General features: G+C 43.3%; 2 protein-coding genes and 1 long non-coding RNA gene across 4 annotated transcripts in view; 1 reads left to right on the plus strand and 2 right to left on the minus strand.

The window, feature by feature from the left end:
* The window catches only part of LOC148129522 (uncharacterized), a 268,357-nt gene that overhangs the window by 202,109 nt on the left and 39,120 nt on the right, over positions 1–27,128 (minus strand). The window lies entirely within an intron of this gene.
* YIF1A (Yip1 interacting factor homolog A, membrane trafficking protein) lies at positions 79–8,429 on the plus strand. The gene is made up of 8 exons (XM_026691370.2): positions 79–303; positions 1,474–1,694; positions 2,720–2,824; positions 4,147–4,225; positions 5,422–5,479; positions 6,591–6,746; positions 7,223–7,316; positions 8,266–8,429. The coding sequence occupies exons 1-8, from the start codon at positions 273–275 to the stop codon at positions 8,413–8,415; spliced, it is 894 nt and encodes a 297-aa protein (XP_026547155.1). The 5' UTR covers positions 79–272; the 3' UTR covers positions 8,416–8,429.
* Positions 13,978–27,128, minus strand: part of CNIH2 (cornichon family AMPA receptor auxiliary protein 2) — a 34,559-nt gene continuing 21,408 nt past the window's right edge. For both annotated transcript variants that reach the window (XM_087943517.1, XM_087943518.1), the window contains 4 exons: positions 25,039–25,086; positions 21,476–21,588; positions 17,029–17,172; positions 13,978–16,198 (listed from right to left, as the gene is read on the minus strand). In XM_087943517.1, coding sequence (XP_087799643.1) covers positions 16,171–16,198; positions 17,029–17,172; positions 21,476–21,588; positions 25,039–25,086 — 333 coding nt within the window. In that variant the 3' untranslated portion in view covers positions 13,978–16,170. The remainder of the gene's footprint in view (positions 16,199–17,028; positions 17,173–21,475; positions 21,589–25,038; positions 25,087–27,128) is intronic.

A 27,128-nucleotide genomic window follows, 5' to 3' on the forward strand; every position in this document is an offset into this window, starting at 1 on the left:
GGATACATGGCCCGCCAATCAGCGCGGCGGCGGCTGCGAAAGGATACAGCGGGTCAGCCAATGGGAGCGGCCGCTTGGGCCGCGCCGGCGCCTTTGAGGACGTGGCTCGAGGACCCTTTTTCTTCTTTGAGCTCTTCGCAACTTTGCTGCTCTGGGTTGTTGTTGTTTTTTTTAAAAAAATTTAAATTATTATTTTATTTAAGGGCCTTTTTTTTTTTCTTCCCCCCACGCGGGGCGAGTGGATCGTGGGAAGCGATTCAAAGAGGGGCGCCATGGCTTATCCCCCTGGATATGGGGGTCCAGGTAGGTAAGGGAAACAGGGGAGCAGGCCGGGTGGATCCCAGTGGGGATCGAGTGGGGGGTGGTCACAGTGGGGAGCGGGGGCTCTTAGCCCGGGAGGAGATCCAGCATTAACTCCCCCTTCCCGCCTGTTGCTTTAGGAAAGGGAGCCTTCCAATCCAGGCCCGTCCATTCCAGTGGGGATCCAGTGGATCCCCAGATCCTTCTGGATCCCCAAATCCGGCTGGCCAAAGAGGGAGCCAGCCGGCCCCTCCGGGGTGCATTTTTAAAAAATTGATTTGACTCCAAGCACCCCGCCCACTTGAACCAATGAATCCACCCCAATTTTTGGGGGTGGGGAGTTGCAAATTTTTTGGGGGGAAATCCAGGGATCCCATCCGGGGTGGGGGTACCAAATTACATTGGAGGGGTGTCGCTTATGGGTGGGTTTTCCCTGTGGCTGGGTGTTGCTTGGGGGGTGGGGCAGAAGGGGGATAAATAAAAATAAAATACATTTTGAAATAAATATTAAATAAAGATTCTTTATTTTGAAATAAAGATTAAAACGTGGGTGCTTTTCCTGCACTGTGAGCCACCCAGAGTCCCTTGACTAATGAATAAACTTCAAAGCGGAAAGGGTAGATTTAGTAAACTAGACAGGTTCAATCCTGGACGGAGTGCGAATCCTTGATTGTTCCCTATGACAGCTAGTTCTTGACTTACAACGGTTCCTTTAGTGACCGAAGTTACAGTGGGGAGAAAAAAAAAAGGCAACTTGGGATCCTTAACAACCGTTGCATGTCAAAAATTGGCAACTGACTCATATTTATGACTGGGATCTCAGATCCCATTTGCGACCCATTCAACAGGGAAAGCCAGGTTCTCTTTAACAACCGCCTTCCTAACTGAACGACCGCAAGGGTTTGCTCAACGTCCGTGGCCAGGAAGGTCGTAAAACGGGGCGAAACCCTCTTGACCAATTTCTTGCCTGAGCCGCGTTGCTTAATAACTTGTCTCGCTTAGCGGTGGAAATGGGCTGTTAAGAAGTCGCGGTCGTTAAAGTCGAAGACTTGCCTGTAACAGGTAGATTCGGCCCTGTACCGAGTGCAAATTCTGGGTTGCATCCTATTAGTTGGCTGCTGGCTATGCAGTTCCTTTCTACTTCTTCCTAATTTTCCGGGGGCCCCCAAACAGGCTCCAAACACAGGACCAGGATCCCCCCTGTGCCACAATCTCCAGATGCGCCGCAACTGTTCGACGACACCAGCTCGGGCTACGGGCCTCCCCACGCGGGATACCCCCCGCCTGGAATTGACATGAGCTTCAACCAGATTTTTGCCGACCCGGTTGCTAATGTCGCCATGGCTTACGGCTCCTCCATTGCGTCCCAGGGCAAAGACATCGTCCATAAAGAGGTAAAGGAATAAAAATGTGAGAATCCTCTTTTTAAAAAAAAATAATAGGTGAGAGAGAGAGTGGGGGGCACAATTGTTGGTGGCCGAACATCCTTTATTTTAGAAAACGTTCCTTTAGATTTATCTAATATACTTTTCCAAACCTCCCTTTGGTCCTTCATTTTGGTCCTTTCCTGTATGATGTTTATAGAACATGGAATAATAAAAGAAATAATAATACAATACATGAATACATGGAATACAGAGAAAACATAGACCATAGAATGATAGGGATAGATGGATGATAGATGGATGGATAGATAGATGATAGATGGGTGGGTAGGTGGATAGATGATAGATAGACTGACGGATGGATGGATAGATAATATAGATAGATGATAAATACAGATAGGTGGGTGGATGGATGGATGAGTAGGTAGATAGTTGAATAGATGATAGACTGACAGATAAATGAATAGATAGATGATAAATAGACGGATGGATAGATAGATACAGATAGATTGATAGATGGATGGGTAGGTGGATAGATGAATAGATGATAGACTGACATAGATGAATAGATAGATGATGGATGGATGGATGGATGGATCTTTATTCATGTCAGAAGCATCTACAAACTATAGACATGTAACATTCAACACTGAGCAAGTAAAATAGTCATAAAATAGGTTATAGCCCATTGGAAAGTATGTAAAATAAGTAGCATTAAAACTAAATGACATGTAGTTTTTATTTAGTGTTTATACAATTTCGATTATATTTTTGGTCCTGCGTAAGGTGGTGTGAAAAACAGGGATGTTGACTTGTCTTTTTAAAATCAATTGAAATACACCGTTCGCTTTTAAGCATTTTTTTTTAAACTGGTGCTTTGTACGTATTACCCAGACGTTGCAAAAATAAAATAAAAGTCTAAAAATAAAACCGCAAATTCTGGTTCCATGTGGATAACTTGAATCCCCTAGTTGAAATGGACGTCCTGTAATTTTCATAAATAAATCTGGTTGGTTTTTTGTTTTTTTTTGCAGATTCACAGATTTGTTTCTATCAACAAGCTTAAATACTTCTTTGCGGTGGACACCACGTACGTGATGAAAAAATTAGGTCTATTAATCTTCCCTTACATGCACCAGGTAAAAAAATAATATTTGGCAGTACCAATTTGGTCTGAATTTGGTGGGTTGTTTAAAAAGAATTTCCATTGTTGTTTTTTAATTAATGTTTTTTTTAATATTTTACAATAATTCCATTTCATTTCAACCGTGTGTCAACTGGTACATATATCTTACAATTATAATGAATACTTTTCTTACCAATATAACAATAATCACATTTTCTTATAGCTATTATTCAATATGTCTATTATTTTTTTAAACAATCAACTTATTACTTTATATATTCATCTATTTTTTTTATTTTATATTTTACAATAATTCCATTTCATTTCATCACTGTATATCTTACAATTATAATGAATACTTTCCTTACCAATATAACAATAATCACATTTTCTTATAGCTATTGTTTAATATATCTATTTTTTTAAACAATCTTAACATTACTCTATATATTCATCTGGTCCATTTTAATTTGTTTTATTTTCCAACCATTGATAAAATAAATCCTGTACCATATAATATTCTGTTTCTTCTTTTTCTTTGATTCCCAGTGTTAGTCTATTCATTTCGGCACATTCAAACGTTTTCTCAATTACTTTTTCCCTCTATCGGTATCTCATCACTTTTCCAATTCTGAGCAAAAACAGTTCTGGCTGCTGTTAATATAAAGAGTATAAGAATTTCCATTGATAAGCAAGGCTGTCATTCCTCCATCGTTTTTATTGGAAGCTGGCTGCTGGGAAGGCCACAAATGGTGATCCTTTGGATGCTGTAAAAGACATGTGGGTTGCCAAGCAACCAAGTTTTGATCACATAACTGTGAGGATGCTGCGGTGGTCGTAAGTGCGTGGACCGGGTTTTTTTCCAGTGCTGTTGTAATTCCGAATGTTTGTTAAATGAATGATTCATAGGACTGTGTGTATATAGGAAGGATGTCAGGAATCAAAGTGAACATCTGCCTTTATTGCAGAGTTCGAGTCTCGTCAGATTCAGCCAGCAAATACGTATTGATTCATTTGGTTTGGTTAACCTGGGGAACTCATTGCCACTGGAAAAAGAAAATCGGGAAGATAAACACATTTGAGGAATCTGTTGAGAGCTAATCGGATAGCCGAAGAAAGATTCCTTTTAGGGAAGACCTTCAGGCTGAAAAGTTGAACTAAAAAAAAACTCTTTAAATTTGATAAAAGTAAAATCCACAATCTTTTAGTTACAATTTTGGGAGGGGAAGGGGAGGAACTATAAGACCAGAATTTCCAAGCAGGACTTGATTGCAAGTAACTACTGAAATGCAAATGCATAAATAATAATAGTAATAATTATTATTCTTTTTGTAGAATTGGGAAGTTCGTTATCATCGCGATATTCCTCTTACTCCTCGCCAGGACATCAACGCTCCCGATCTCTATATTCCTAGTGAGTTTTTTTATTTTATTATTTTACTAGTTCTGTACCCGTGCTTTGTGGTTGGGTTTAGTTTTTGGGAAATAAGGGGGGGAAAATTCTGCCTCTGCCTACCAGCATCCATCGGTATTCACTGGCTAGCGTCCTGTCAGTGTGAAAGAGAGTTGAGGGCTGTTTGGAAACTGAAAGAGTATTTGCTGTGTGAGCAAGAAGGAGACAGCAAGGAGCCTGGGTGTGGCTTAGCTCAACTGTTCTGTACTAAAGCTGCTTGGTGCTCTGAAACCAAAACTCCTTTCCTCTGCATTTGAAACAGATTTCTTTTCAGGTGGGGAGAGGGAATAGAACTCCTTTGCATCAGAGCATGTTATAATAATAATAATAATAATAATAATAATAATAATAATAATAATAATAATAATAATAATAATAATAATAATAATAATAATATAGGAAATGCTCTAAATGCTCTGAGGGTCATTTGGAAAAATCCTTTCTTAGTGAGCCCCTAGAAGCCAAGAGGAACATGTGCCAAATTTCAAGTTTGTAGGCTTTACGGTGCTGGAGATTTTGTGATGATGCGTGAGGGATATTTCGCTTTTATGTACGTATATAGATTTTATTTTTTTATTTATTCTGAGACCCTCATAACTCTAAATGGTTATTAAGCGACCAGTTGTAAGTCACGGGCTATGTAGATATTTATTAGGCTTTTATGATTATTAGATTTATGTATTATATATTTAAGTACATGAGTAATTTTTTTGACATTTTGAATTATTGTTTCTTTTTTTAAAGGCTATACCATGCAGTATTTTGAGTTGGGTTGCCCTGAACTCTCTCAAGGATAAATTGCGTAAAATGGGTTTAATTTAGGAATCAGATTAAATCTGTTGGATAAGTGGCATTTACCTGCCAAAAGATAGAATTGCTAGTTCAGGTTTGGTGGGAGGAATTGTATTTATTTTTTAAAATCGTGACTCATTTATTTAATGGGACAAAAAGATACCGCAAGGCACCATCTAATAAAGGTCTTTGGTTTTGTATTTTTAATTAATGAAAGTGTTTGGGAAATCAAACTGATAGAGTAACTTCTAAGACATACTCTAAAAGAAAAATGATAATATTGTAGCTTTTCTATTTTTTTTAAAAAAATTCACACTCCAAAATCTGGAGACTTTCTTTTTAAATTATTATTTTCTCTTCCACAGGCATGGCCTTCATTACGTATATTTTACTGGCTGGAATGGCCCTCGGGATACAGAAAAGGTAAGGAACGTTCTTCCCGCTTCCGAATTTTGCATCTTACGGAAAAACGGCGGAGGTTAGGGGTGAATTTGGCAATTTGGGTGCAGGATTTAAGGCTGGGCATAATATAGAAATTGGCAGGCAATGGATTACAAGTGGTCCTTGACTTACGACCACAATCGAGCCCAAAATTTCTGTTGTTAAATAAGACATTTGTTAAGTGGGTTTTACCCCATTTGATGACCTTCCTTGCCAACATGGTTAAGGGGATCACTCCAGTTCTTAAGTGAGTAATACGGTTGTGAAGTCAGAAGATCGCAGAAGGGGATTTCGTGACCGCGGGACACCGTCATAACTATGAAGCAGTTGCCGAGTGGCTGGATTTGGATCACGTGACCATGGGGATGTGGCTCCCCCCCCCCAGGGGTAGGCTGCTGGGGGCTTGCAGGGGCTCAGAGAGCCCCCAATAACTTCAAAAAGACAAACAGCCGTGGAAAGCTCTTAATAGGCTTAACTGAACTTCTGGGCGTTCAGCCAAGAGCATTTCACACCGGGTAAAAATGTGGCAAGCTAGATAAACAATCCACTCTGCACTTACAAGGGAGAGCCATGGAGAAAATCGGATAACATAGCCACTAGCCTCCGAGGGGATTAACTCCCAAATAATAAGAATCATGTAACTCACCAGAAACCCCATTAAGATTCCAAGATCTCCCTCATAGTCACTGCTATTAAGCCTTTTCACCCAGAGTTTTATTTAAGTATTAAATTAAATGCACGAAACAATAAATGTGTGTGTGTATGTGTGTATGTATGTATATGTATGGTAATTAGGGCAAAGAAGCGATGTCGAGTTGGCTACACCCACCCAATCACGTGACCACACAGACATGCCCACCCAGCCAGTCATTAGAGCAGAGAGCCCCTTGCTAAAAAAATCCACCCCTGCTTCCCCCTCATTTACTTGGCTTGTCAGGCTGGGAAGGTTTTCCATTGGTGACTTGGCTATATCGTTGGCGTTTGCACAACCGTATTGTTACACGCAGATATATTGTGGGTTGTCTCTTGTGGACGCCTGCTGGTTTGCTGGAAGGCAGACCATGAATTGTTCAGGCTTCCCCTTTTCTGGCAGGTTTTCCCCAGAGGTCCTTGGGATGTGTGCCAGCACGGCCTTCGTGTGGATGGTGATTGAAGTTCTTGCCCTTCTCCTGGGTCTCTACCTTGCTACGGTCCAAAGTGATTTGGGCACGTTTGATCTTCTGGCTTACTGCGGCTACAAATACGTTGGGTGAGTTGGGAGGGACTTCCCTGCTTCACGGATTAGCCTCCATTTTTCCAGAAGCCCCGACTGACCCAAGTTTCCTGAATTAGACTCTGGTTTCCAACCGGCAGCAAATTCCTGATTGAATGGACTAATTAGGAAAGAGAGTCCGTTAAATCCCCAAAGTACCTCCCACCGGCAAGATGTTGTTGTGCCAAGAACCTCAACAGGAGGAGGACATGAATATGGCAAAAATTAACTTGATTAAATTAAAAATTAAAATTAAGCACCCCTTAAGACAGTTACTGGATACTGTCCGTTATTTCAGAGGGATTGGTCCGTTATATCAGATGTCCGGTAAATAAAGATCTTTGCTGTAATTTAATATTGGAAGAACTGCTCGTTCTTAGCTCTTGGGTGTTAAATGTTAATTCCTGCCCAATTTGTTACGATGTGTTAATGGCACACAGAAATATATACAATCTTTTGTTTTTCCTCTCCAGGATGATCCTCACTGTGGTCGGGGGCTTGGTGTTTGGCCTCAATGGTTACTACATCAGCCTGGCGTGGGCCTCCTGTTCTCTTATGTATTTCATGGTGAGTACGGCCACGTTCAAGGCGATACAAATGACTTTGGCTGACTTTAAGGCCCAGTCCCTCTCTCCCTCTCTCAGCCCAACCCACCTCACAGGGTTGTTGTGCAGGGGAAGGAGGAGGAGGAAGGAAGGAAAGAAGATTAGGTAGGTAGGTCACCTTGAGTTATTTAAAAATAACAAAAAGCAAAGTTAAAAACAAACTCATCCCTTTGGTGCATGGGAATTCCATGCTCAGAGCCAAACAGGCACTGAGAGATGTAGTTGAGGAACCAGGTGCTGCGTTGGCCTGGGGCGTGGCACAAAGGCAACATAGTCACACAAGTAAGAAAAGTCCCTTTAATACCTCCAACTTTGCCCCCAATGTCCAGTTACCTTCGGCTGGACAAAAAAAAACCTCCCAGGAACAGCCTTTAAGTGGAGGAAATTCAGTCTGAAAACGAAGTACAGATAAACTGTAAATAAAAATCCACACAAACCACACTGCAGCAATTAACTTGACAGGGCAGGAGAAGGAATTGCAGACTTGAAAGGCCAACAAAACACACACAGTTGGGAAGATGTCAGGAACCCAGATAAGCCTCGGCAATAAAAGATAACTCACGATTTGCTTCCAACAAGTTGCTGTGCGCAGACTCCCTTTTTAAACACTGTGTTCCCAGCTATGGCTAATGAAGGGAATCAGGGCCCTTTCCTCCCCCGTAAGCCATGCAACCCACGTTGCTCCCTTCTCCGTTCCTCCCTGCGTGCCGTAGGATGAAGAGGGGGGTGGGCCTGGGTCTTCCTCTGAACTCCCTCTCCCTTGTTCCACCTCTCCCGTGCTCTGCCGAGCCGGACTTTGCCCTTCCCCACTTTCTTCCTGCTCGGCCTCCCCCTCCGAATCAGATTCCGACAGGGGCATGACAGGCGCCCATTTGAACATGCTTCCCATGTCTGTCTGTCTGCCCTCCCAGGTTCGCTCTTTACGGATGAAGATCCTGACTTCCGTGGTGCAAGACGGACTGAGCCGGACCACCGGCCGGGTGCAGATGTACATCACACTAGGCGCCGCTGCCTTCCAGCCCTTAGTTTTGTACTGGTTGACGGCCCAGTTGGTGCATTAAACGGAGGAGATGAGACTTTGGGGGCGGCGCGATTCTCCCTTTTTTTTTTTTCCTGTTTTGGTTCATATCCCCTCCCCAAATTTCACCACTTCCCCTAGTTCTGTCTCTTCCTGCCCCCCAACCCCCAAATTCCAGTGTGGGAGGGGGCTCTCCATGGAGAAGGACAAGTGGGGATCCGTCCCCTTCTTGGAAGAATGAAGCGAAAGGCAGCGGGTCAATTCGCACTCGGGACTCCCTCCCAGGAGCAGCGGAGGCAGGCCAGCTGTCCGAGTTGACTGCTTGTCCACCGCTCCGAAATCTGTAGATTTGCGATCTTACTGGGTAGATTGGGGGTCTTACTGGTAGAGACAGTTCTGGTGTTGGGGATTTACTTGAGTTGGATGAATTTGGATCCTTCCTCGCGCAAAATTTACAGGTTTTCTATTCCTGTGGTCTCCACTGGTGGTCTTGCCAAGATTGGGTATCTAGAACGGTGTTTCTTGGTTGCTTGGGGTGGACTTCCAACTCCCAGATATTCCCCCGCCAGCTATTGAAGATGGATGGACTTCAAGTCCCAGCATCCCCTGCTGGCTGAGGAATTCTGGGAGTCGTAGTCCACTGATCTTCGAAGCGGCTTAAGGTTGAGAAGCATCAATCTAGAATAAATCCAGTATTTTTCATCTTGGATGCTTGAAGATGAGTGGACTTCAACTCCCAGGATCCTCCTGCCAGCTATTGAAGATGGATGGACTTCAAGTCCCAGCACCCCCTCCTGGCTGAGGAATTCTGGGAGTCGTAGTCCACTGATCTTCGAAGCAGTTACGGTTGAGAAGCACCAATCTAGAATAAATCCAGTATTTTTCATCTTGGATGCTTGAAGATGAGTGGACTTCAACTCCCAGCTATTCCCCCGCCAGCTATTGAAGATGGATGGACTTCAAGTCCCAACATCCCCTGCTGGCTGAGGAATTCCGGGAGTCGTAGTCCACCCATCATCGAAGCGGCTTAAGGTTGAGAAGCATCGATCTAGAAAACGTCCAATTATTTTTCAACCTTGGTTGCTCGGAGATGGGTGGACTTCAGCTCCCAGAATGCCATGCTGGCTGGGGAATTCTGGGATTTGAAGTCCAGCTACTTTCCAAACAGGCCAGGATTGAAATGCACCGATCTATAAAAAATCCAGTCTTTCTCCATCTTGGCTGCTTTGCAGGCGGATGGACTTCAACTCCCAGGATTCCCCAGCCAGCCTGCTTGAAGATGGCTGAACTCCCCAAGTCCCAGCATCCCCTGCTGGCTGAGGAATTCTGGGAGTCGTAGTCCACCCATCTTCCAAAAGTGGAGAAGTCCCAGTCTAGAACGAATCCAGTTTGGTTCTGTGTTTCCGGGAAGCAACAAAGATGGATAGGTAAGACGGGGGGAAAAAAATATATTTTAAAATTTGAAGTGTTAAAAAAAAAAAAAAGAGTTTTGAGTCTGACTTTCCTGCGAGAAAGAGGAAGAGAATCCGTTTTTGGTTTCCTTACAATCACTTCCGTGAGAAATGTTTGGTTTTCTTGCAAGCATGATAAAAAGTATAAAACTCTGCCATGGGCAGAACAAAATTTGTGAAGGTGTGTTCTGTATGTATTTTATTTTTAAGATAATTTCCTCCGCGGCGGCTGAATTTTTCCCCCCCAGCGTTCCCCAAAACAGGATTCCAGTTTTTCCCACGTTTGATCACCCCGGGAAAGGATCTGAGTTCAGGTCATCCTTGACTTAAAACGGCCACAATTGAACTCCAAATTTCTGTTGTGGAAGCGAGACGTGCGTGAAGTGAGTTTTGACCCATTTTACAACCTTCCTTGCGTGATGGGCTTAACGACCGCAGCGAAAAGGGGTGAAGTCGGGCGTGATTCATTGAACGACCGCAGTGCCTTGGCCACAACAGTGCCTTTCCCAACCACAGTCGTTAAGTTGAGGACTTCCTGTAATCCTTTCGAAGGTTTGAGGAGTACAGCTCTCTCCACATCCCCCTCCCCTGGTGCCAGGATGATGGGAGCTGGAGTCCAAAAGCAGCAGGAGGAAACTGGATAGGCACTTAATCAGAAATAGTACAGGTGTCCTGCGAGAGCGGGGGGGATGGACTTGATGACCTCCGAGGTCCCTTCCAATTCTGTTAACTATTATAGGCCGAGATTATTAGTACGTGGCTCATTGGCAGCAGAGGGCACCAGCCCTTACAAATTAAAAAATAAAATAAAATAAACCAAGCTGAATTGCAGATTTGAGACTTCACGGTATTTGTCTAAAGGGAGGAAGCCTTTTCTTCGTGGACGTTAATTGTAATAAAATGTTCACAGAAAATTGAAAATTTAAGATTGCTCCCGCCACCTGCTCAAGCTCCAAAAAGAGGTAGAGGAAGAGGTGGCGGATAAAAGAAAAATTAATTTCATTTTTTGCGAGCTAGGTGGCAACCTCCGCAGGCATTTTAACCAACATCTGCAAAATACCACGGGGGAACACAAAGGAAAGCCGAGTAAAAGAATAGAAATAGAAATAATAGAATAGAATAATAGAATAGAATAGAAAATAGGATAGGATAGAATAGAATAAAGAAAATAGAATATAAAATATATCGGATAGGATAGAAGAATAGAATAAATGAATAAAATATAAAATATATAGAATAGATAAAAGAATATAGAAAATAGAATGTAAAATATGTAGAATAGAAAATAGAATGTAAAATATGTAGAATAGATAAAAGAATATAGAAAATATAAAATAGATAGAATAGATAAAAGAATATAGAAAATAGAATGTAAAATATGTAGAATAGATAATAGAATAGAATATAGAAAATAGGATATAAAATATATAGAATAGGATAAAGAAAAGAATATAGAAAATAGAATGTAAAATATGTAGAATAGATAAAATAGAATATAGAAAATATATATAGAATAGATAAAAGAATATATAAAATATATAGAATAGGATATATGTAAAATATATAGAATAGGATAGATATAAATAAAGAAAAGAATATAGAAAATAGAATGTAAAATATATAGGATGATAGAATAAAATAAATAGATAAAAAAAAATAGAATATAAAATATATAGAATACAAATAGTATAGAGCTGGAAGGGACCTTGGAGGTCTTCTAGTCCATCCCCCATCTCAGACAAGTGCCACTGTAACTTCAACCCGTCACTCCATGAACCGTTGTAAGTCAAGGATCCACCTGCGCGTTGTAGGGAGCCTTTGCTGTCTAACGTCTCAGGTGCATTAAAATAATGTTCATTATCGGAGGGAGGGAGATTTGATCCTCAAGGCAAGGGGCAGGCCTTTATTCCCCTCCCCGGTGTGTGCCTCAGTTTCCCCCTGTGTGTTTGGGTGTGTGTGTGTGTGTGTGTCTCGTAATGCCAAAAGGGAGGGAAGGACGAGAGGAGGATGGGGGAAAAGAAGGCTGGAAAAAGGAGGGAAGAAAGGAGAGAAACAAACAAGAGGAAGGAAAAGTAGACAAGAACTAGCTATGTTTAGGCCTGGGGACAGAAGTGTGCTGTGTGTGTGTGCGTGTGTGCTTTGTGTTATTGCGTGTGTCAGGATGGTTGCAAAGTGACAGCTTTACAAAGAGCATCATGGGGAGGTGGGGGGGGAGAGAGAGACAGCTCAGCGCTGTGGGGGCGGCTGTTTGCCGTCTGTGCGCCTTCCGTCTGAGGCAGGCGCTTCCTCCAGGCTTCCGGTGGTGTGTGTGCACACGTTGCACCCTCACAGCCCCCCATGCTCCCCGGATGCAGCGGCTGGGCCCCAAGGCTCGGATGTGGGAGTGGGTGGGGGGAAGAAAACCAGCCCCAGCCCACCAGGTTTTTCTTCCAAGGGGTCTCCCTTCCTTCCTTCCCTCCTTCCTTGGGGTTGGACTAGAAAACCTTTAAGGTCCCTTCCAACTCTGATATTCTGTTATCTTGCTTTCCTTCCTCCCTCCCTCCTTCCTCCTTCCTTCCTTTCTTGGGGTTGGACTAGAAAGGTCCCTTCCAACTCTGATATTCCTTTATTGTTATTTTGCTATTCCTTCCTCCCTTCCTTTCTTCCTTGTATCTCCTTCCTTCCTTCTCACGCTCTCCCTTCTGTTCCCTTTTCTTTCTTTCCCTCCCTCCCTCTAGTCTCTCCCTTCTCTTCTTCCCCATCTATCCTTTTCTTCCTTCCATTCTTCCTCCCTCCCTCCCTCGTCTCTCCCTTCTTCCCCATCTATCCTTTTCTTCCTTCCATTCTTCCTCCCTCCCTCCCTCTCTCTCCCTTCTTCCCCATCTATCCTTTTCTTCCTTCCATTCTTCCTCCCTCTCCCTCCCTTGTTCCTCTAGTTTTTCCTTCCTTTCTGCCTTCTGTCCCTCCCTTCTTCCCCTTTCCTCCCTCCCTTCCCCATCTATCTTTTCCTTCCTTCCCCACTTTCCCTTCCTTCCTCCCTATTCCCTTTTCTTCTTTTCCTCCTTCTCCTTTCGTCCCTCCCTTCCTCCCCTCCCCATCTACCCTTTCCTCCTTCCTCCCTCTCCCTTCCTTGTTCTAGTCTTCCCTTCCTATCTTTCCTCCTTCCCTTTCTCCCTTCCTTCCATCCCTCCCTCCCTTCCCCACCTCTTTTCCTTCCTTTCTTCCTTTTCCTTTCCTACCTTGCTTTCATCCTCCCTTCCCTTCCCACCCTCCCTTCTTTCACTCCCTCCCTTTTCCTTTAGACCTTCCCTTCTCCATTTTTCCTTCCTTCCTCCTTTCTTTCCCTCCCTCCCTTTTCCTTATCCTCCCATCTTTTCCTTCCTTCCTTCCTTCCTTCCTTCCTTCCATCTCTCCCGCATCTATCCTGATCACACAATCATGGGGATGCTATGACAGTCGTTAAGTGTGAGGATCGGTGCTGTTTGTAACTTTGGTCACTAAATGAGGACGTTGAGGACTACTGAGGTGGCACCCCGTGGCAGGTGTCAAGACCCTCTTCCAGGTGAGCTGGCCTCTCCAAAGGAAATCCACCTTCTTTTCGTCCACAGAAGACAGCGGAACTCCTGGCCACAATCAAATCACCGTCTTTATTTCCAATAAGACTTTGTTTTATACAGCGGCCCCCAAGAGGGGTAGAAATGGGGTCCAGTGGTTGCCCACACCCCCCAAAATCCAGAGTTTTAGCTCCTGCCTGCTCCATTTGGGTTGTTTTTTTTTAAAACTGGTCAGCCCATTGCGAGCTGGGCACTTCACCGAACCAGCCAGTCCCAGGTGCAGAGAAGTGAGAAGGATGGAGAGAGAAAAAGACAAGAAATAGATAGAAAAATAGATGGGGGGGGGAAAAACAGAAATCAGGATGAACAAACTTTTTTGGTGGTTTGGACTAATTTGGGTTAATACAACCCGCCACAAGGCTGTATGGCAGAGGTTTTCCAAACTTTTTTAAAGACTTGTGGACTTCAACTCCCAGAATTCCCCAGCCAGCAAATTGCACAACAAAGCCCACAATTTGTAGACTTCAACTTCCAGAATTCCCCAGTCTGCCATGCTGACTGGAGAATTCTGGGAGTTTAAATCCAGAAATCTTAAAAAGTTGCCAAGTTTTTTTTGGGGGGGGGCGTGGTTTAAAGAATGCCACGTGGCACCCTGTGGATTGAAATTCAAATTGTGGGGGGAAAAAATAAAATTATTTTCGTTCTACTTTGGACCTTTAGATTCATGGCTTTATTTTTTTGAAGGCATTCAATAGAATCTTAAGGCTGGAAGTCCAACCCTCCCCCTTGCCCAAAATCCTACCCAACCTCTTCTTAAAATCATCTTTCGTCTTTGTCCTGGGGGATGCCATCCTTCCTGGAGGATGTTAGATTGGCACAAGGGTTAAATCTCTTGCTCGATGGGCATTTAAACCCATAATGAAACCTCTGGGACAAAGTCACCCCAATTGCAAAATTCTCCAGCCTCATCCCTCTCTTATCTTCCTCTTTGGCTTCCAAATTAAAATCTAAATTTTTAAACAATTTCTAGGGATCCCGATGGAGCGGACGGGTGTTCGAAGTCATGTAGGGCATTTGGCTTTGATCTTAATTTTATATATATATATATTTAATGAGAAGAAGCAAAGTTGCCAAGGTAAGTTGATGCAGGTTTGAGTGCTAAAAAGGAATTTTTTCCCCCACCTGCTCCCCAGTAGCAACCAAGACCTATTTAAAATGGTTTAATTAAAACAACGTGCAGCCACCCCAGAAGGCTGAAACGCGGAATAAATAATTTTAAAAAACCCAAATAAATATTTTTGCCATATTATAAGGTTATATTTTGTCATTCTAAAAATTTTTTTTTTGGAAATCTTAAATTTTTAAAAAAATCTTAATTTTTGTATATTGATTACTTTGTACGTTGCCCCAGAGCCCCTCTTCTGAATTGGATGAGCAGTTAAAAAAAAAGAAAATAGAAATAAATATTAAATATAAGAATAAATATGAAATATAAGCGGCGCTTGCAAGGTTTACCAAGCGGACTTATCAACTCTGCTTCTCACAGTTTATAAAATGATAAAGCAAAAGGGGAACTTGATCAATCAAGAAAAGAAATTTTGCAAAAAAATAAAAATAAAAATCTGTCGGTTTGTTTCTATTTTTTTTTTAAAAAAAACGAAGGCTGAGAAACCCCTTTCTCGCTGAACCAGGAAAGCAAAACCTCCATAGCCAGGAGCAGTCTGGCAGAATAAGGCTATTGCTTTTGAGTTGGCTGGCATGTTTTGTTTTTGTTTTTTTGGTTGAAAAATAAATAAATCTGGGGCCAGGATTCATAGTTCTCCCCGACTAGCTTTAAAAACCATTAAAATCAAATTAACTTGATTATCGCAGGAGCGGAGCTTTCTAATGTGAAAATGCACTGCTACCCACCTTTTAAGATTGGCTTTCCTGAATGGAGAGATGCTCGTAATTTGAGGTGGGGGGAAATGGGATGAAAAGGAAAAGGAAAAAAATGAGAAGCAGAGGGAAGGGGAGAGAAGAGAGAGAGAGAGAGAGAAAGAGAGGCCGATCTATTGCCATAGCAACAGATACTGCTCTCAGCATTGCTTTGATGTCTTGAGCATCCAGGAAGAAAAAAAAGAAGAAGATGGCAAGAAAACAGCCTGGGTGTTTTTTGCACACACCCCCCCAAAAAAAAAACACGATGGGGGAGAAGACCCCCCTAACTCAAAATCTCACCCCAAGTCGACATCCTCCTCGATTAAATAGCTGCCAAATATCGGAATTTCCTGTGCATTTCTGGTCCTCGTTCTTATGAAAAATGGATTTTTTTTGCCCCCTCCCCCCCAGACTACCCCAAAAAAAAAGGGGGGGAAAGGAACTCAAAGGTGGGCTAGGGCAGGAATCGGTCCAACCCAGGGAGTGGGGTGAAGATGAAAGGAGTGGGGGGTCCAAATCCGTTTGTGGACTTCCTCAAAAGTTTGGCGTGGATGCGTGCCTCCGGCCAGAGAAAGGATGCTGGCTTTGTTCTCCAAGTCCTAACCGGTGTGTGTGTGTGTGTCTTGTGTTATTGTGTGTGTTGTCGAGCACAAGGAGGGGAGAGCACTCCCACCCCTCTGGAGAGAAAGAAAAAAAGGGGGGGGGGAGAGAGAAACAGCCATGGTTACGGCTTCCGTCAGGCACCGGTGGGTCCATCTTGGTTTAGCGTTTCGGCCTCCAGGAAGAATGTTGGTTGGGTAGGTGGGTGTCTCGATTCATCCCGGAGGAACCAAAGGCCGGGCGGGGGGGCAGCGGGAGGTCATTCAGAGGGTCCTGCCCCTTCTGTTGGCTTGGTTAGAAACTCACCAGCGTATAAACCATACTGGACGGACGAGAGGCAGGAAAGGAGGGAGAGAGAGAGAGAGAAAAAGGACTGTTATTATGGGATCCATCCTGAAGGGTCGAGACGGTCCTCGGTTGACGGCCACCATCCAGCTCAAGGTCTCTGCTGCTAAGCGAGACATTGGTTAAGGGAGGGGCGCCCCACTGTACGGCCTTTTCTTGCCCACTGTCATTTAAATGAATCACGGCGGTTAGATTTAGTAAGAAGGTCGTTAAGTGAATCTAATCTGGCTTCTCCTTTGGTTTATCTTGTCAGAAGGTCACAAAGGAAAAGGAGGGAGCTGCTTCCCTCTCTTTTCCTCCTTCCTTCTTTCCCTCCCTTTTCCTTCCTTCCTCTTCCCTTCTTCCTTCCTTTCTTTCTCCCTCTTTTCCTCCTTCCTTCTTTCCTCCCTTTTTCCTTTCTTCCTTTTCCTTTTCCTTCCTTTCTCCCTCTCGTCCTCCTTCTTTCCTCCTTCCCTCCTTCCCCGTCCTTTTTCCTTTCTTCCTCTTTCTTCCTTCCCTCCCTTTTCCTTCCTTTCTCCCTCTCTTGTCCTTCTTCCTTCTTTCCTCCGTCCCCTTTCCTTCCTTCCTCCTTCCCTCCCTTTTTTCCTTCCTTCCTCCCTACCTTTTCCTCCCTTTCTTCCTTCCCTTTCTTCCTTCCCTCCCTTTTCCTTCCTTCCTTCCTTCCGTCCGTCTGTCCATCCATCCATCCTTTCTGTTGTAAGTCAAGAATTATCTTCATTTGTGGCAGTGTTTCTGGTTACTTTGGGATAAAATAAATTTAAATAAATTTAAGCAACTATGGAGAGACCTGTAAAAGTCAGGACTCACCTGTACAGGTAATAGAAGAAAGACAACAGATAAAAAGCCAGTTTGCACCATGATTCTTTCTGGCAATAATTTAAGATGTCAGCATTCATGATAGAGACGGCATCGTACATGACTTCTGAACCATCTGCCGGGCGGTGAAAATACCTGCAAGAAACGAAGGCGGACAAAAATTGATAAAATAATTATAATAAGGGGCTGGTAAAATGTCCAGTTTGACCAATGGTGATCTCAACTGGCTAATTTTTTACCTCAAAATGGCTGTGAACTCAAAATGGCCGGTTTTGACCACAAAACGACCAATTCTGACCACAGAAAGACTAATTTGTGACTCAGAATGACCAATTGTAACTTCAAAATAACCAGTTGGGCCTCAGAATACCAATTGTGACCTCAGAATGACCAATTTGGCACCAGAATGGCCAATTGTGGCCTCAGAATGACCAACTGTGACCCCAAAATGACCAACTGTGACCCCCAAAATGACTAATTGTGACCTCAACATGACCAACCAGGACTTCCAAAATGGACAATTCTGAGGGTTCCACCTCAAAAGGAAACCAAATAATTTGGGGGATTTGATCAAATCTCACCCAATCGACCCTCAGACAGAAGGACGAGAAAAAAAAATCCCTGTTGATTTTCAGGGACATTTTTTTAAATTTAGGATTTAATTGGATTCCTGCTATTTAATAATGCCCAGCTTCTCTTCCACAGCCCGGAATCTCACTCCAAACATTTTTTTTAGAAGGATATCCCAGCTGCTCTTTTTTTAGAAGCAAAACGAGCTATTTTGATATATAGATAAATATATACGCATATTTACCCCACGAAGGTCTATTTTTTGCATACCGCAACAAATAAGGACATCTACATTTGCCAATTGACGTCTAAACCACCAAATAACATCTGTTAAACAACATTTCCAACTTTTTTCTCACTTTCAATAAAGGCGTGCACATTTCTGGAATATAAGCGTCTACAGGTAAGTCCTTGTTTTACAACAATTCATGAAGTGACTTGTTTGAGGTTACAATAATACTGAAAAAAGTGAATTACAATCATCCCTCTTACTTATGAGCATCAAAATTCAGGTGATTGGCAGTTGGAATGTCTTCCTTCCCCCCCTTCCTTTCTCTTTCTTCTTCCCTTCCTTCTTTCCTTCCACCTTCCTCTTCCTTCCTTTCCTTTCTTCCTTCCCCTTTACTTTCTCTTCTTTCCTTCCCCTTCCTCTTCCTTCCTTCCTTCCTTCCCCTTCCTTCCTCTTTCTTCTTTCCTTCTTTCCTTCCACCTTCCTTTCTCTTTCTTCTTCCTTCTTCCTTCCTTCCTTCCTTCCTTTCTTCTTCCCTTCTTTCTTCTTTCCTTCCCCCTTCCTCTTCCTTCCTTTCTTCCTTCCCCTTTACTTTCTCTTCTTTCCTTCCCCCTTCCTCTTCCTTTCTTTCCTTCCTTCCCCCTTCCTTTCTTTTTCTTCTTCTTTCCTTTTTCTTTCCTTCCACCTTCCTTTTTTTCTTCTTCCTTCCCCCTTCCTTCCGTCCTTTCCTTTCCTCTTTCCTTCCTTCCTTCCTTCTTTCCTTCCCCCTTCCTTCCTTTCTTCCTTCCTTCCCTTCCCCTTTCTCTTCTTTCCTTCCCCTTCCTTCCTTTCTCTTTCTTTCTTTCTTCCTTCCCCTTCCTTCCTTCCTCTTTCTTCTTTCCTTCCACCTTCCTTTTTCTTCTTCTTCCTTCCTTCCCCTTCCTTTCTTTCTTCTTCCTTCTTTCCTTCCCCCTTCCTCTTCCTTCCTTTCTTCCTTCCTTCCTCTTCCTTCCTTTCTTCTTTCCTTCCCCCTTCCTTCCTTTCTTCTTTCTTCCTTCCCCTTTTCTTTCTTCTTCTTTTCCTTCCCTTCCTCTTCTTCCTTTCTTCTTCCCTTTACTTCCTTCTTTCCTTCCCCTTCCTCTTCCTTCCCCTTCCTTCCATCTCTTCCTTCCTCTTCCTTCCTTCCTTCCTTCCTTCCTTCCTTCCCTTCCTTCCTTCCTTCCTTCCTTCCTTCCTTCCTTCCTTTCTTCTTCCTTCCTTCCCTTTCTTCTTCCTTCCCCTTCCCCCTTCCTCTTTTCTTTTTTCTTCCTTCCTTCCTTCCTTCTTCTTCTTCTTCTTCCTTCCTTCCTTCCCCTCTTCCCCTTCCTTTCTGTTGTTCCTTTCTTCCTTCTTTCCTTTCGTTTTCCGCCCCCGTCCTTCCTCCAAGCAAGAGATTTGTCCTGAACAAAATGCAAATTTTAAAAGGAGATTTTGGATTAAATACCCCTCACCAAGGAGGGCTTGTTACTTTTAAATGTGTAGCTCGAATGGGTTGAGTTTCCCTCCTTAGGATACACAGGGGATCGGTTCTGTAATTCCAAATCACGAAAGTGTTTTTTTTCCCTATGGTTGCCACCTGACTTTGTCCTCCTAAGATTTGGCTGCCAATTCTTTCCATGGTTTCACAGCCCCTCTTTGAGACCCCTCCCCACCTGCTCTCCCAGCCTTACGACGGAGCCCCTCGGAGGTCAGAAGTGCAAACGGAATGAAAGCAGAGAGAGGAAGAATTTGGATCTGCAAATCGACCGGAAAGCCACTTCGCCCCAAACCAACAAAGGAGCAAGACGGGGGGGATTCGGAGCCATGCTGGCTCATTTGATTTGGGGCATTGGGTCAGAAAAGAGGGAGTGAGGAAGAGAAACAGAGGAGGAAGGAAGGAAGGAAGGAAGGAAGGAAGGAAGGAAGGAAGGAAGGAAGGAAGGAAGGAAGGAAGGAAGGAAGGAAGGAGGAAAATGGAGAGAGGGAGGAAAGAGGGGAGGGAAGGAGGAAGGAAGGAAGGAAGAAGGAAGGAAGAGAAATAGGAAGGTAGGAAGGGTGGAGCGGAAGGAAGGGATGAAGGAAAGGAAAGGAAAAGAAGAGGAAGGAAGGAAGGAAGTGGGTGGGAAGGAAAGAGGGAGGAGGGAGGAAGGGAAGAAGAGAGGGAAGGAAGAAGGAAGGAAGAGAAATAGGAAGGTAGGAAGGATGGGAGCGGGAAGGAAGGGATGAAGGAAAGGAAAAGAAAGAGGAAAGAAAGGAAGGAAGTGGTGGGAAGGAAAGAGGAGGGAGGGAGGAAGGAAGAAGAGAGGAAGGAAGAAGGAAGGAAGAGAAATAGGAAGGTAGGAAGGATGGGAGGGAAGGAAGGGATGAAGGAAAGGAAAAGAGGAAAGGAAGGAGATAAAGGGAGGGAGGGATGGAAGAAAAGAAGGGAGATAGGAAGAAAGGGAGGAGGGAGGAAGGAAAGAGAAATCGAAGGAGGGAGGGAAGAAGGAAGATTGCCCTTAAAGATGGCTACTAAGAATTTCCACTAACCCACCACCTGCATTTTACTGGCCTGAATTCCCTCCCCACGGGAAGCAAAATCCTTTCTTAAAAACAAAAAAATAATAATAATACATACATACATACATACATACATACATACATACATCGTGTGTGTGTCTGTCTATCTATCTATCTATCTATCTATCTATCTATCTATCTATCTATCATCTATCTATGGTATAGAGCTTTGTGATCAGTATTTTTCCACGTCATTATAGTTGTGCTTTTAAAGTTGTAGCAACGTTTCGGCAGAATCTCATCTGCCATCATCAGGCTTCTGTATTGGGTTCGTCTGTGAGTCAGACTGTGATGGCAGATGAGATTCTGCCAAAACGTTGCTACAACTTTAAAAGCACAACTATAATGACGTGGGAAAATACCCGAACAAAGCTGAATACCATCTATCTATCTATCTATCTATCTATCTGTCTATCTATCTATCTATCTATCTATCTATCTATCTATCTATCTATCTATCTATCTATCTATCTATCTATCTATCTATCTATCTATCTATCTATCTATCTATCTATCTATCTATCTATCTATCTATCTATCATCCATCTAGCTACTAATTATCAGTCTCTGGCTATATATATCTCTCTCTCTCTCTCTCTCTCTCTCTCTCTCTCATCTTCTCTCTCTCTCTCTCTCTCTCTCTCTCTCTCTCTCATCTCTCTCTCTCTCTCTCTCTCTATCTATCATCTATCTCTCTCTCTCTCTCATCTCTCTCTCTCTCTATCTATCTATCATCTATCTCTATCTATCTCTCTATCTCTCTCTATCTCTCTCTATCTCTATCTATCATCTCTCTCTCTCTCTCTCTCTATCTATCATCTCTCTCTCTCTCTATCTATCTATCTATCTTCTCTCTCTCTCTCTCTCTATCATCTCTCTCTCTGTCTCTCTCATCTCTCTCTCTCTCATCTCTCTCTCTCTCTCTCTCTCTCTCTCTCTCTCTCTCTCTCTCTCTCTCTCTCTCTCTCTCTCTCTCTCTCTCTCTCTCTCTCTCTCTCTCTATCTATCTATCAATTGCAACTGCACCTGATGGCTGCCGGTGGGAGGGATAATGAGTGGGTGGGGAGGGGGCTTCCCTCTTACCTCCACAGGTGGTAGAACAGGAGGGGGATGTTGAGGCCCAGAGTCACCCATTCAGCTGCACAGAGAAACATTAGGCAGAAAAGGCCATGGATGGAATATTCCGGAACCACGAGCTGTCGGGGAGAGAGAAAAATTCAAATATTTCCACCCCCATCCCACTGGATTGCAAACAGATGAATTTTTACTGTGTGGTTCTATTCTTACGGCTTGCAACTCCTTCGATACACAAGCCATTATCCTCAGAAAAATCTCCCGGGGCACAATCGCCCAACAATACCATTCCTTTCTCTTGCAAGAAATCCTTCTTTTTATAAATGGATTTATTCGATGCTCTGTTTTTTCCCCACGATTCTAATCGGAGCCATCTCGACAGCCTTAGCAAAAGGGATACTTGCAGAGATGCCTCGTTCGACACCCCCCCAAAATAGGATTAATTTCTCCCTCGTTTTATTTATTTAGGGCTCACATAATTAGCGAGGCAACTTTTAATCTTGTTTTTTGGGTAGAAAAGATGAGAGAGAGAGAGAGAAATGGAGAAAGAGAGAGAGATGGAGACAGAATGAGGGGGAGAGAGAAAGAGAGATGGAGAGAGAATGGGAGAGAGATTAAGACAGAATGAGAGAGAGAGAGAGGAGAGAGACAACGAGAGGGGGAGAGAGAATGAGAGGGAGAGGGAGACAGAATGAGAGAGAGAGAGATGGAGAGAGAATGAGAGAGTGATGGAGACAGAATGAGGGAGAATGAGTGAGAGAGAGAGAAAGAGAGAGATGATTGAGAAAGGGAGAGCGAGATGGAGAGAGAGACAGAGAGAAAATCAACCTCAGATTTTATACTTATTAATAGTCACTGGCTGACTAATGAATTCATGACGATTGCATGATCAGCCCAATGTTTTATTGTCAGGTGTCACAACATCTCTGCCATAAATCTAAGATTGGATAGGTTTGAAATGGGAATGGCATCAAATATTTCCCGATCAGAAATTGCAATCTGAACTAGTTGACATTTGGTTTCTAAGCCCAATCTGCTTTTGCAAAAAGAAATCGCAATGGAAGAAAAATGCAATACGACAAGGCAAAAATAATATTGCAATGTGTAAAAGTGTGAAAAAAAGAAGGCAACGTAAGAATGCAATATAAGTGAATATAAGAATGCAGCATAAGATACAATATCGCAATAAAATAATGCAATATGTCCTAAGAATGCAGCATAATAATGTATTATGTATTATAATAATGCAATAAAAGGATGCAACATAAGGCAATATAAGAATGGAACATAATATATTACAATGCAATAAAATAATGCAATATAAGAATGAAGCATAATGTATAATAATGCAGTAACATAATAAAATAGAATAGAGCTGGAAGGGACCTTGGAGGTCTTCTAGTCCAGCCCCCTGCTCAAACAGGAAAACCTATATCATTTCAGACAAGTGACTGTCTAGTTTCTTCTTAAAAACCTCCAGTGATGGAGCACTTGTGATTTAAGAGTAAATCTTAAATATATTATAAGGTATAAGAATGCAATATAAGAACACAGAATAATAATGTATTGTAATGCAATAAAATACTGCAATATAAGAGTGCAGTATAATGCAATAGAAGAATGCAGCATAATACAATATAAGAGTTCAGTGATGGTGATTATTCTGGCAGCCTTTCCAAGATAGAAGGGGTCATATTAAGGGGTAAAATTTGGCTTTTGTTACCCCTAACAAAATTAATCCATTTTGTGCCCAAACTGAAAACTCTGAGCCAGGCTGAGAATCTCTATCACCCCAATGCACGAGCCGCTTCCTTCCTTCGTTTCAGTTTAATTTAGACTGACAGGAACAAGCTGCAACAGATTGGAGAGGAAGAGGCTTCACTTTGTACTGGGTGTGCATGTGCACAAAGCCACACTTCCAGACAAGAATAACCCTTGGCGGTGGGCGCCCCCAAACACCCTGGGGGCTTAGAGCTCGTTTTAGCAAATCAGAGCTGTGTGGAGAACAAGGGAGTGAAGCCGGATCTGATGGATATTGTACTTGATTTGGAGAGAGGGAGACGGAGGGAGGGAGAGAGAAGAAAGGACAAGATGGATGGATAGATGGCTGGAGAGAGAGAGAGAGACAGAGAGAGATAAAGATAGGAGATGGGTGAATGGCTAGAACAGCTGGACAGAAAAGATGGATGGAAGGAAGGAAGGAAGAAACAGGTAGAAGAAGACGGAAAGATATAGAGGGATGGAGGAAACAGAAAGTGGGAAGAAAGAAAGGAAGAAGTAGGTAGAAGATAGACAAGATGGATGGATGATGGCTAGAGAGAAAATATAAGATAGATAGATATAGATGGGATAGATAGAGAGAGAGAGAGAGAGAAGGAAGAAAGTGAGGAAGGAAGGAAGGAAGGAAGGGAGAAAAATCAGAGGGAGGGAGGAAACAACAAGAAGATACAAGATGGATGGATGATTGCTAGAGAGAAAATATTAGAAAGATAGATAGGCAGGCAGGTAGGCAGGCAGGCAGGCAGGCAGGCAGGCAGGAAGGAAGGAAGGAAGGAAGGAAGGAAGGAAGGAAGGAAGGAAGGAAGGAGAAAAGCCAAGGAGGGAGGAAACAAGTAGAAAATAAAAGAGGGATGGATGATGTCTAGAGAGAAAATATTAGAAAGATAATAGATGATAGATAGATAGATAGATAGATAGATAGATAGATAGATAGATAGATAGATAGATAGATAGAGATAGGCAGGCAGTAAGGAAGGAAGGAGAAAAGCCAGGGAGGGAGGAAACAGAAGGAGAAGGTAAAAGATGGATGGATGATGGCTAGAGAGAAAATATGAGAAAGATGGTAAGATATCTAGACATTCCCAATTCCTGCAACCCTTCTCCACATGTTTCATCCTCCAGTCCCCTAATCATCTTTGTTGCTCTTCACTGCAATCTTTCTAGAGTCCCAATATATTTTTATATTGTGGCAACCAATTGGAAGGGACCTTGGAGGTCTTCTAGTCCAACCCCTGGCTCAGGAAGGAAACCCTCTACCCTTCTGGACAAATGGCTGTCCAATCTCTTCTTAAAAACCTCCAGTGTTGGGCCACCCACGACTTCTAGTGGCAAGCTGTTCCACTGGTGAATAGTTCCCACGGTCAGGAAATTCCTCCTTAGTTCTAAGTTGCTTCTCTCTCCTTGATTAATTTCCATCTGTTGCTTTTTGTTCTGCCTTTGGGTGCTTTGGAGAATAAATTGACTCCCTCTTCTTTGGGGCAGCCCCTCAAATATTGGAACTCTGCTATCATATCACTCTTAGTCCTTCTTTTCATTAAACTAGAGACACCCCCAATTCCTGCAAACATTCTTCCTACTTTCCAGAGTCTCAACATCCTTTTTTTAATATTGTGTAAACCAAAAACTGGCTGCCATATTCCACCTGTGGTCTTAACCAAAACATTAGAAAGTGGCATTTAATCAGTTCCTCCAGCTTTTAAACATACCAAGAAATTGGTGTTTCGTATAAAGGAATCCTTGGGCGAGTGGGGGAGAAATAGGGAGAAACCATTTACAAAAGGCAGGATACTCACCTTTCTCAAAAGGCAACAGATGCGTTCCACATTTTTCAACCTTTCTCTCTGCGGGGGGAAAATATAAAATTTATGTTGAAATAGTCGCTTTACGGCAGGGATGGCTACAATGGAGGAAAGAGACAGGTTGGGTGACTCCAACTGTGGGGCTGCAAAAAAGGTTTCTCCGGCTTTGCAAAACCACCGAAGAAAGATCTTCAATCTGCCATATTGCCCACCCCTGAAAAATATTTATTTATTTTTGTAATTCTTGGCACATTTTTCTCCGTGTGGAACAAATCCCCAGGAACAAATCGCTTGGAAATCCCAAGGGAAATATATATATATATATTACCGCTTCCAACAAAAGCAGATGGGGAAGACTGAGCTAAGGATGGCCAGGTTTCTTGGTGGCGAATCCCAGACAGGGAGCTTATGGCGTCCAGATGGAGCTGAGAACTGAAGTTCCCAGACCTCACCGCACAGCCAAGGACGGAGAGCTGCAGAGTAACATTTGGCAGATCCAAATTTTCACTGTTCAGGAACGGAAAGTCATAAAAGATTCGGCTGCTATCAATAGAAGAGGCTATTTATGGCTCACAGTCGGCCTCGGAGCTCCGTGGAGCTTGCTGGCTTTCTTGGAGACGTTTCGTAACCCAGTTAGGTAACATCATCAGTGCTAGGAGGGAGTGGGGTTAATGGAGAGGAGGAGGAGGAAGAGGAGGAGGAGAAAAGGAAGAGGAGAAGAAGAGGAGGAGGAGGAAGAGGAGACTGTATGCTCCTTGGTGCTCTCTGAGCTCAGTGGTTTTCTTGCAGACATTTCACGACCCAAGTAGGTAACACCATCAGTGCTAGTAGGGAATGGGGTTAATGGAGAGGAGGAGGAGGAAAAGGAGAAGAAGAAAAGGAAGAGGAGAAGAAGAGGAGGAGGAAGAGGAGACTGTATGCTCCTTAGTGCTCTCTGAGCTTGGTGGTTTTCTTGCAGACATTTCACGACCCAACTAGGTAACATCATCAGTGCTAGAAGGCAAACTTACCTCAGTGCGCATGCCGTGCGCTTCTCAACTGATTTTCGGCTGGTTTGAGGCTTTTTTCGACCTCCCAGAGGCTTGAAAAAAAAGCCTTTGCATCGACAAATAATAGGCTCGTCTCGTCACTTCCGGTAAATACCGGAAGTGACGAAACGGGCCTATTATTCGGCCTGCGAAGCCTGCAGAGGCTTTTTTTTCAAGCCTCTGGGAGGCCGAAAAATGCCTCAAACCGGCCGAAAATCAACGGTGAGGCTCAGTGCAAGTAAGGGGGCGGGGGGAGGAGGCGGCAGGAGGGTGGCAGCATGAGGGATTCTGCGCGCATGCACAGGGGCCGTGGGGTGTGCAGCATTGCCTTCTGGGTGCCGGCAGCGTGCACACAATTTTTGGCCCAGGAACCCAAAAAGGTCAGCCACCACTGAGCTAGGTCTTACTTTCAGGGTAGGTCGTATTTTCGGGGAATAAAAAAAAAATAAAGAAATCCCTCTTTATTCCGAGTTCGAATCTCGGCGTCGTTTTGGGCCTTTGCAGGCAAAACGTTCCAGGGCTATTTTTGGATTTGGATTTTTTATTTTTTGGAGATTTCGTGCAAAGATGATGGGAAAAAAGGAAGGGGAGAGCCTTCCTTTTTTTTTTTCACCCGTGCAGTCCGTAGCTTGCAAGCGTACCCTGATCCAGGGCATCCACCTCGTTTTGCGCCCGGCGGGATCGTAGAAGGGGGAAAAAAATATTGAGGTCAGACGGCACTATTTATACCTTGAGGAGGAGGTGGTCCAGCTAAGAGACACCACTTCTTGGTGAAGTGCCAGCCACAATTTAGAGGCAATTTGCAAAGATCTGGGACTCCTGAATGTGTCCTTGGCTAATCTTGCAAGGCCTGGTGAGGTGAAATGTTCTAGTTTGATCTCAAAGGGGCTTCCTTGCCTGCAGGAAACCGTTTACGCAGGCCCGCCTCGGACAAAGAGCTGGATTCTGAATTATTTATTATTATTATTATTATTATTATTATTATTTAAAGGGCCTTTTTGCTCCTTTCTCAAAAATTTGAGAGCCCTGTTATATTGAAAAGCTTGCAACGAATAT

This window comes from Notechis scutatus, chromosome 14, assembly GCF_049901735.1.
Source record: "Notechis scutatus isolate UNSWTSFEM ecotype Mainland chromosome 14, rNotScu1.2, whole genome shotgun sequence".
NCBI classification, from domain to species: domain Eukaryota; kingdom Metazoa; phylum Chordata; class Lepidosauria; order Squamata; family Elapidae; genus Notechis; species Notechis scutatus.

What these genes read in the sequence shown, in the direction of transcription:
- YIF1A (XM_026691370.2), top strand. Translation starts at nt 273, where the DNA reads ATGGCTTATCCCCCTGGATATGGGGGTCCAG. An exon ending in AAGACATCGTCCATAAAGAG is followed by an intron (nt 1,695 to 2,719) that starts GTAAAGGAATAA and finishes TTTTTTTTGCAG; the next exon opens with ATTCACAGATTTGTTTCTAT. An exon ending in TCCCGATCTCTATATTCCTA is followed by an intron (nt 4,226 to 5,421) that starts GTGAGTTTTTTT and finishes TCTCTTCCACAG; the next exon opens with GCATGGCCTTCATTACGTAT.